The sequence below is a fragment of the Numida meleagris genome, chromosome 2, assembly GCF_002078875.1.
Source record: "Numida meleagris isolate 19003 breed g44 Domestic line chromosome 2, NumMel1.0, whole genome shotgun sequence".
NCBI lineage: Eukaryota > Metazoa > Chordata > Aves > Galliformes > Numididae > Numida > Numida meleagris.
The window spans coordinates 18,544,440-18,554,986 of NC_034410.1; the positions used below are offsets into that span (position 1 = coordinate 18,544,440).

Sequence of the window (10,547 nt, forward strand, 5' to 3'; positions counted from 1 at the left end):
TTAGTGCTCTCCTGTGCAGGTATAGTGTAACATATTAGATTTCTTGAGGTGTTTATTGTCACTCTTTGTAAATATGTTTGGATGTAATTTGACAGATGATGGTTTAGAGGAATGGAAATTAGTCACGTAAAAACACGGAGTTAAGAAAGTCTTTAAGTACCATATGGATCTCTTTCCTTTGTGTTTCTCTTCTAATCAAAGAGAAAAGCAAAGAAAAATGAAACATTTCCTGAAAAATAAGCATGCTTACCAGAAGCTAGAGAACATCCTTCACTGAAAGAAACATCATCAATAGCAACAGTTTCATCTTGTACCTGGTTCTCCACCATCCCACAAAAGATAACCTGCAGAATTTAACATGAAATCAACAAGAAATTACATTCACCAGTGCAACAGATGAAGGAGCAAAATCAAACTAATTTTAATAGAAAAGATCTGGGAACCACAGCAAAATACATTGAAATCTAAGGAGGGATCATAACATTTAGGAAACTGACTGTATGTTTTATCAAACAATTCTTCCCTCAGAGACTGGAAATATGAACGTTTTCTGGTTGTTTTCAAAATTTACCAGACATCTGGAACAAAGTTAGGGCACCAAATACCTTTTCAGTTTAGAAGCCTTTCACCAACAAGTTTTCAGGCAAAACAAACCTTGAAGAGTACCCAGAATGAAAAGCAAAACTCAACACTTATTCTGTTCCAATATTACAATAGTGATGTTTTTCCTAAAAACATCCTCTATTTAGATGAAGCTACCAATATTTTACATTTCTGTCTTAAAGCCAGATTTTAACTTACTGCAGTGAAGCAGGAGGGAACTGAGCAACCACGCTCCTTGGAAAGCAGCAGAGATTCACAGTACTAAACATCAGGGGTAAGCACAGATGCGTATGAAGATAGGCTGTGCTACTGAATAATTCAGTAAACTAGTCTCATGACTTGAACTATGTTCTTTTTCAACGGAAAACTGAAAAAAGTCTCTGAAATGTAGTTTTCTACTTTAGGGATGCAAGTAAAATACAAAACCACAAGCAATTCAATGACAAAACATACAAATATCATTCTCTAAATTATTCCCTGTCTCTTGGAAAGTTACCACTCTAGTCTTTCCCAGAGTTCTAGAGGCACAATCCGTCTAGAGGTATAATCTAGCCCTTAATAGTGAATGCACAGTATTATATGAATAGTAACTTCCCAAATATTAGCTTTAGAGTCCAGGGGTAAATTTGTGTGTCATCTGAGTGTAAGAGATTGTACCAAAATACCTGCATTTGTCTTTTAAATTATCATCAATGGTAGTGTTTCACTGTATAAGATTACACAATTCAGGAAGGAAATCAGGAATTGGGGGGAAGGTACAGGAGAGGGCATAGAGAGGGTGTGGTTTATTTTAAATATGTATTTGACCTGCACAAGAGGAGTTGCAGCCTGTAAAGGCAAATTATCCCAGTATCATACAGCAAGAGAGACTTAAACTCCCAAAGAGGTTTCTCCCATGACAAATTGTTATTTCTATTAAAAGTGTTTAGCTACAAGAAGGAAGCCAGATACCAAGAAAGGGTAGCTACTGACTAGAATGTGAGCAGAGTCAATGCTGCAACTCTGATCCCATCTCTCTAGAAAGGTGCCTCTTCTATTCTTTCCTTCAGCATGTCTTAATGTTTTTTTTTCAACAGGAATTTTTCATGCTGATGCAGAGAACAAATATGATTACTTGTTATTTGACAACAGCTTTCTACTCTTTTATTTGTGCATAACTTGAAACATTTTCTTGAAAAATGTCACAGACAGCCCTGTAAGGCTAAAGATCTCATAGAAGGAAAAGTTCAGAAGCGCAAGTAAACTGAATGACTGGCATCTTGCAGGCTGTCACTGTGGGGAAAACTTGCAACCAAAGAAAGACAGCCTTGTTCTTGGGGGTTTGTGAGGTGCCCAGCAACATTCCTTCAGACAATTGTAATGATTACCGCAGAAATGTTGACATCTGTCTCTTTAAAGTTGGATGTGCCAGCTCGCTTTACAAAAGCCAAAACATAACAAGGTTTGCAATCTGTAACCTAGTTAGGATTTGATCCAGAAATTTAGAGGCAGGAAGATGGCATATTTTATTGATCATCCCCAAAGGCAGTCAATTTTCTAAATGATACGAAGAATGGAAAAATAAATATAGAAGGAAACCCCTCCAGTACAATCTCACATCACTAAACAACTGCTTATATCAGATAGAACTAAGTTTTCAACAAGTAACAACATTGATACTTGAGTTGGGTGCATGTATTTTGTAACATACATCCTCAGCCAGAGTTGTACAGGGAAATATTGTTTCAAAACTCCACATCTTGTTGAATGCTTTAACAATTTTACCCCTGCAAGTCAAGTAATTGTGTTACTCTTATGTTTTATGGAAATGAGGCTGTGCGCTCATGCCTTCAGGTTTGTATGCTAAACAACTTGCTTTAAGCAACAACATCATACAAATGTATTCTGTGATAAAGGGTCAAAGTTATGATGAAAAGCACAGCTACAATGAATAGTTCAGTATTTCTCACCTGATGTATCTCAAGAGAGCAGAAGCTATCAGTATAGAATAGTATTTCATAGACAATACACTTATAAATTAAACCTCAATTTAACAACGCAGTTAGATTGAGTGTAAAAGCATACTTTATTGAAGGTTAAGATCCCAAGTATATCACTTCTATAGGTAGGTATGTAGTTTACAATGCAATAAGATACTCTTATTTAAGACACATGCACATTTTAAGTGAGGTATATCATCACCTTTAGCACCAAAAAAATGACAACAAGCAGCATTTATTAGTGCCAGTCCTGAGCTTCCAACTAGCTGATCTCTTTTACATTTTGTGATAATGCTTTCCACTTACAGGATATTTAGATTTGCCTTACTAGAAAAAAAGAATTTAGAAACCTTTTACCTTTATGTTCAATTTACAGTCAACTCACAATACCAACCTCAAAATTTTCAGTGCTATTAACCGTGATGGTTTTCGCTTTCCACTGGTTTTGCAGGTCTCCTGAATCAAGCCAGATGTTTTTAATAGCATCTTCAGAGTGCTTCTGAAGCCCCACCATCAATACTCCACCCTGACTGATCCAATACTGAAATGTAATCTAGGACAAAAAAGTTACACTTGTTCCAGAGAAGTGCTACGATAAAAAGCCAAAATAAAGCACTATGCATCAAAATACCTGGCAAATGTGTTCTTCATCAGTTGGAAGCAAGACATTGGACCTCAATGTTGCAGAAGAGGATCCCATTTCAGAGGATAATGAAAGGAAATAAGCTATTAAAAAAAATTAATATATATACATAAAATGTGGGGAAATATAACTGTAAAACAAGAAAAGAGGCATTCAAGTATGAATTAGTAACTAAAAAGCCAATTAGAACTTTTTCCATGAAAAAGATTCATGGCACACTCATAGCTATTGTATGCCAAGCTTTTCTTCATATTACATTTTGATATACCACTTCTCTGTTCAGGATAAATTTCAGGTAGGCTTCCAAAATTTTTCGTAACTTAAGCTTCTGGCTTAAGTTCTCAATAAAGTGCAAAATTTTGGAAAAAAGCTAAGGCTTAGTAAGCTGAACAAAGGACTTAAACAACTGAATATTTTGCATATTTCATGCCCAAACAACAAACCGTTGTGACCTACAACAGCTCAAGACTTTAAGGAGGTGGAGAAAGATGTGAGAGGAGGCTACAGTGTTCCGCTCTTCCAGAGGATGTGGGTAAGCTTCTGGCTGCTCAGGAAATTTCCTCACAGCAGAGAGGAGGTTGTGGTATCCCCATGCTTGGATCCCAAATGAAGGAAGAGTCATTCTCAGAATCTACCATTTTCCTCGTGTTACAAAATAAAAAATCATTTGTCTTACCTGAAAGTATAGCAGCTCAACAAGAGTAAGGGAAATGTGGTTGTAACTATGCCTCTTCCTAGCATGATTGTTTTACATCTTCTAACACATCTCCATCCATTTTAGAATATCAGATACCACTAGTCTAAATTTTGCTCTTCCATAACATGAAGTTTTCAGATACGTTGAATTTTATATTTAAAGGATGCAAGGTGCAATAAAGGGAGGGAGAGAAAGAGGAAAGTCATTGACAAAGGACTACAAGTCCAGCTCAGTGAGCAGTTCCTTCCAGAGAAGCATATTGCACTGCTGCACTCCCTTTAGATTTTAGGCCTTCCACAGCTACTCCATCAGTACTTTTGAAGCCTGTCAGCCACAAGCATACTCCTCCTACTTTGTGGTTTGGTGGGTTAGTAAGGCCCTCTCTCTGACAGCAAAATTTTATCAGGTTTTTCACTTTGGACTTTTTTATTTTGCTTCCCTAAAGATAAATACATATAAACCACAAAAAAAAAAAAAAAAAAAAAAAAAAGATTTCACCTACCACAGATTCTAAGTCTTACTTAGATGGGGCAGAACTGGTAATTTTAAAAATTCTTTGAACAGTAATTTTGTATTCAAAGTCTGCAGATATAAAAGCTTTCAATTCATAAAGTTTTGTTGTTTTGGATTTCAAAGTGCCTGTCACTAAATTTTTCAACTACATTATCCGTGAAAATAAAGAACCACGTGGACAAAGCTAAAGAGAACCAGCTGAGTGCTAGTAAAGAATTAAATCAGTTAACTGATCAGTTAACTAAATCAGTTAAATGATTTCGCTGATAATTTGCGTGCAATTACTCATCACGATGGCAGGAACTCTTCCCTCTTATGCTCTACCGCAGGACTTCATTTTGTACGTACAAAATATTTTCCAGTCTATATTTTCCAGTCTCATGTTGCAAAACTCTTGATTTTTAACTCATGCACTTAAAATAAATCTTACTTTACTTTTTCACAAAGTTTTGGTAGTAACCTAGATTTTTCTGCTAAAAACAGTTTAACCTAATGTTTATTTGAAAAGAGTCTTATTTTCAGAATACATGGTGAAAGATGTGCTTGTATGCTATATAAGCAGAAAGTTATTAAAAGCATATCACAGAACCAGAAAATCATAGGGGCTGTAAGGGACCTCTGGGGATCAGAAAGTTAAAGCCTCATGCTAAAATAGGTTCCCTACAATAGATTACAGAGGATAGCATCCAGGCAGGCCTTGAATATCTCTCGAGACTCCATAACATCTCTGTGCAGCTTGTTCAGTGCTCTGTCATCCTCACAGCTAGGCAGCTCTTCCTCATGTTTTTACGGAACCCCTTGTGCTCCAGTCTGTGCCCATTGCCCTTTGTCCTCTTTCTGTGCACCACTGAAAAGAGCCTGGCCCCATTCATTTGGCTCCAACACATGAGATATTCATAACCAAACAACAACTTCTCCAGGTGTTCACCTCTAAGTCTACAATTCACATTAATTGTTAAATGAAACTGTTACCTGTTTGGTATCTTATGCAGAGCGCAAGAGGTAGCGCTTGCTTGAGAATAGTACAAATTTCCACACCCCCAGATCATAGCAGTTTAAGAGTGAGGTCAAAAACTCCTATAGGCTTGTCAGTCTCATAGCAATAATTTAGTCTTCTGTAAGTTATATTGTTGTATACTCTCTAACATTTTATGCCTGCCTTCCTTTGCATGTACCGAGGACTCAAAATCACTACCGCGTTTGTGAGAAGTGAGTGGGGGTGGATGGATAAGGAGAAAGAGACTATGAAAGAAAACACAGAAAAGATAATTAAGCAGTTTGGATGATAAGCTCACATCTTTTCTTTGATAATAGAGTTCTCCATCAAGTTGTTAACCTCTTTCTTTGCTTTCTTACAAACAAGCTTTCTAACAGCTTTGGAAAACAGGAATAAATGCATTATAGCTAAAAATTTGGTTCAAGTCAATTTAAGTTATGAAGAAATTTAAGTATTCCGGAAGAAAGAAGACAGGTTCTGGAAAGCAAGGTTAAGTTGGCAACAGGACAAATATAAGGGATATATATCTCTGGGGACAGGGAACAATTAATTACTCCTTTGAGAGACAATCTTTGATACACAGTGACAATATAATAAGTTTTAGAGAAGCTGGCTCAGATAGGCTATGAAAGCTCTTCCTACTCCCAGATCCAAAATCACCTTTTCTCAAAATATTTGAAACAGCAAATGTTCGTTCAAATTATTCTGTCACAGACAACAGATACACACTCTTTCGGCATTCAAAAATCAATTAAAGAAGAGATTCAAATATATCTCAAGGTTTCAATTTTAATTAATTATTTTAATTAATAATTCTAATTTCTAAAATTTGAAAATGTAATGACTGACATTATGACATGGTAACAGGTAACAGGTAGGAGTCACTCAGGTGGATAAATGTGACTCTTGATGATTGATTACTTATTCTTCCAGGACAACAAGAGCCACGAGCAGGAACTGTTTCTTTCCACTCTCCTCCCTTCAACCACGCCTTCCTTCCCTCCATCCCCCCCCAGAATTCTAGACTACTCTGATTATTAGCACCTAGAAAGCTCTTGTGTCCAGGTTTTTATTTCATCTCAGAAGACATGTCAGAACCCAATAGATCTATCAAGAAAATAGTAATTTAAGCAAGTAATACAGAAGTAAATAACTTGTAAAAGCCCATGATTCCTTCAGCGAAGGCAAGGATTCTTACTACTGTCATTCCCATTATGGTCAGAATATGGAGGTCCCACACCAGAGTTGCCGTTTCTTCTAATCCATCCAGGATGTAAACTCACTTCATGAAGAGGTTTGCAGAGGTCACTTTCAAAATCACATTTTTCAGAGGAACCTAAATTGCAAGAAATTCGGAAGGGCAGATATGTGGGACTGCATCCAGATTTCATGCACTCTGTGGAAAATATTTGTCAGCTTTTTCTCTCATGCAGAGGAGAAGGGCAAAGTAAGGCTCTGCCTTTTAAGTGGGATTCTGGTTAGATACAAGGACTACATTGCCTTCATGCAGCATTGCAAATTAGTTGCTCACGCCAGGTCCTTCATAATACTTTTGGTCTATTTTATGTTGTTATCACAGTTCACTAATCATTTTAAATCATATTGCAACTTCATCTTTTAAGGTCACACTGTGATCTCCAACTTCATTGCTTTCATATTCACATCAACTTATGGCAACAGTTAATTATAGAGGGGAAAATAGATATAATTCACAGAAGCATTCCAGAATCAAGTTAATGTGCAGACTGACTGATTCATCAACCAACATTTTATTGCTGCTTTTATACTTCAGCTCTTGAAGTGGCTGAAGCACCTCAGTAATTCATCAAAAGCACAAACACAGTTGAAGCGTATCTGTTTCACATTACATGAAATGCACAAAATAATGTTCAGTATTTTCTTAGGAATTTTCAAATAGACAGAAAACATCAAGATGTACATAACAGTAAGAACAGTATCATTTTCAATAAGAAAATCCTTGATCATTCATAATTGTTTTTCAAGGGAATTTCACAGGAAATCTAACTTGAAAACATTTGCTGGAAGACATATATGCCAAAAAAAAAAAAAAAAAAAGAGAGAGAGGAAAAGATCAGAAAGAGAGTATGCGGGATGTGCTATATATTTTTCCTCAGAATTAGATACAAATAAACATAAAAAAAAAATCCACACAAAAAAATCCAAGTGTGGAGGAAACAAGTTATTTTTTAAGGTTTTATTTCAGGTACGTCTGCTTACAAAACTTCATTTGCAGATATTCTAAGAACAAAATATTTTAAGACTGTTTATAGTGAATATTTTTCAATAAAATTTTAGTGGATTAAATGAATAAATAATAGTAAATAAATAGTGAATAAATAATTATTCCACTTCTTTTCCAAAGCTGTGGCAAAACACAAAAAAACCACATCTGAAGTCCTAAATAACTATCTGACATTCCATGTTTGTAATATTTTCAGTGCAGAAACATCCTCAAATCTGCTCAGGGTACAGACAGAACAGCAGGGACCTATCACAAACATATGACTGCAAAGCAGAAGTGGAAAAATAACTTTGCAAAATTCCCAGATCAGAACAGTGTATGGCAGATGGGTGAACATTCAAATTGACACTCTGATCTCTCTCTCCATGTTTGACAGCTAACTTCTGCCCTGGAGCAACCCAGACCATTATCTAAGCAGCCACAGAGTCCACAGCCTGTCACTCAGAGATCCACAGCTCTTCCTCATCTCCCTGTTTTACCTGGAACATGTTTTGGCATTTATTTCTAGCACACAGCTCATAGGATGCTATTTTTTTTTCAACTGATCTTCGGTGCAGTCTTCTCTACTTTCATTTTAAGTGTTTATCTGTGGTGGTATTCACTTAAACATGGTTAAAAAGCCTGCATAAAAATTAATGGAAGTATGTATATCTTGTTGTGTAGTCTATAAGCGTAATACAAGATGAGGCCTAGAGGAAGTGCTTTTTTTTTTTTTTTTTTTTTTTTTTTTTTAAATAAACCAAAATCTATCATCAGGGAATTCAATAGACATTGTTTTCAGGCAGTGGCATTTGGAATGTTTTAGTGCAGCACAATGAAGTTACAGAGTTTGTTAGTACAAAATACAGTGTTAATTATTGTCTTATTTGCAGAGGAACTAAGAACAAGTATCCCAGAATTGATTCTGAACTTCTGTACCAAACATATATCTGGATTGTATTTGGATAAATGAGAAGCACATTGCCAAAGAAAATTTCAAGGTGTCTGGGCACACAGCTGAAGGAATCTGGATTTGATTTGCTACTCTTCCTCCCAGATATCAGATGAATTTACATATTCCAGTTAACGTGTGTGCATGGACAAACACAAGTTCACCTAAAGATTTTAAAATAAAAGTTAAATCCCCCAAATCCAACAAATGCAGTGGTTTCCTTTGCTGCATAGTAAGGAGAACTTCAATAAGCGTTTAATTAAAATTAGAAGTTACAACAAATCCAAGTCCTTCCACTCTAAATCAATGATCTTCAGTGAGCAGGACTATCTTATGCACTGCATGAAATAATTTTCAGCACAGTTTTGTTACATTGTTCTGGAAATAGTACATTTCTGTTGCAAATTTACTCAGACTTTATCATTCAAATTCATTTTCATTGTTAGAATTCCCTAAAGGAAAACAGCAGCAACTATATTCATAGTCTCTTGATGTTACAGTGGTTAAGCTAGGACTATCCATTCATAAATTCAAGAAAATATCCCCCTTTTTCCTCCCAGAAAAAACAAAGTATATCTTTTGAACATTTCAATTTACAGTATTTGACTCTAGTTACAAGGATGCTGGTTTTTCTTAAGCCTTAACACAGATATAATGCATAAAATCTGAATTTTAGAAAATAATTTTAACATAAATTAAGATAGTAATATTTGTAAACTATCCTTTGAATTGTAAATAGATGAGGAGACGCTCGCTTTGCTATATAGCATCAGTACAAATACTTATGATGAGGTACAGTATGTAGGCTGAAACTGAAGCATCAAAAAGTAAATCAAGGAAGAAAATGAGACAGAAGAAAGAGGAGAAGCAGGAATAATAATTCTCAAATACTTTCTGACATGAAGAATTCTCCCCTAGTTCCCACTACTGCCAGATTATGTTATCAAAATGTATCATGCATACAATTAAGCCCACTGAGGCTTACCTTGTCTCTCATCACTGCCGCCTCTGCACTGGTTGGTGAAAACACACAACTCCCCAGCTGGAGCAGAGCAGCCACCACCACATTGCCATTCCTTTCCTGTAGGTGAACAAATATCTGCCAGAGCAACACAGTATAACAGACAAAAGCATATGGATTTGTTCATGGGGTATGCTACTATCCAAACTTTCACTTGGAAAAGAAATACTTCTTACTGCCTAGTATTTGTTAAGAAGTATCTCTGAAAAAAAGTCAGCGTTTTCACACATCTCTCAAAGACTTTTTCAGAATGCCACTTTCCAAACCCACAGCTCAATGAAACATGGCTTCCCTGAAGCAGCGACTTTCAACCCGGCGTGTCTTTGAATAATATTTAACTAAATTATAACATTGTTTATGACTAAAAAATTTTTGTGCATGCTGTGGAAGTCTAGTGTGTATCATTAACTTATTGACAGAATTTATTGCCTGATAGCTTGCACACATGAGATAAGAAAGTAACATGACCACACAGGAGAATTACTAAGTAACCAGAATTTTAAAGAACTCTTTCCTCATAGGGTTTTAGCAGATGCTTACAAAACTTATGAGGAGGTTATGCATCAGCTGTAAAAACGCTGTTAAGAAATTCAGCACTGATTTTGCATCACATGGATTGCAAGTGACTGATACAGGAACAGAAAGATTTTCAAGGCCTGTAAACAAAATGATGCCAATAGTTTAAAGAGGTATCTATTTATTACTTACTTGAGCTACAGCTATAGATAAAGACTGTATTCAAGGTATCAGATTTTCAATGGCAAAACACACAGTTTGTATAAATGAACTATCTATTAATGTTTTCCAGATGACTAAATTCCTGTATTTTCTGGAAAAAAGCATAGTTTGTGTTACTGCTAGTGATGTCTATTGTTTCCAGAAAAAAAAAAAAAAAAAAAA

General features: G+C 35.8%; 1 protein-coding gene across 1 annotated transcript in view; it reads right to left on the reverse strand.

The window, feature by feature from the left end:
• The window catches only part of MALRD1 (MAM and LDL receptor class A domain containing 1), a 223,310-nt gene extending 213,536 nt beyond the window's left edge, over window positions 1-9,774 (reverse strand). Inside the window, exons 1-5 of the mRNA XM_021388959.1 lie at window positions 9,612-9,774; window positions 6,631-6,768; window positions 3,214-3,308; window positions 2,977-3,135; window positions 251-344 (exon numbers count right to left, since the gene is read on the reverse strand). Of these exons, the coding sequence (XP_021244634.1) occupies window positions 251-344; window positions 2,977-3,135; window positions 3,214-3,308; window positions 6,631-6,768; window positions 9,612-9,774 (649 nt within the window). The remainder of the gene's footprint in view (window positions 1-250; window positions 345-2,976; window positions 3,136-3,213; window positions 3,309-6,630; window positions 6,769-9,611) is intronic.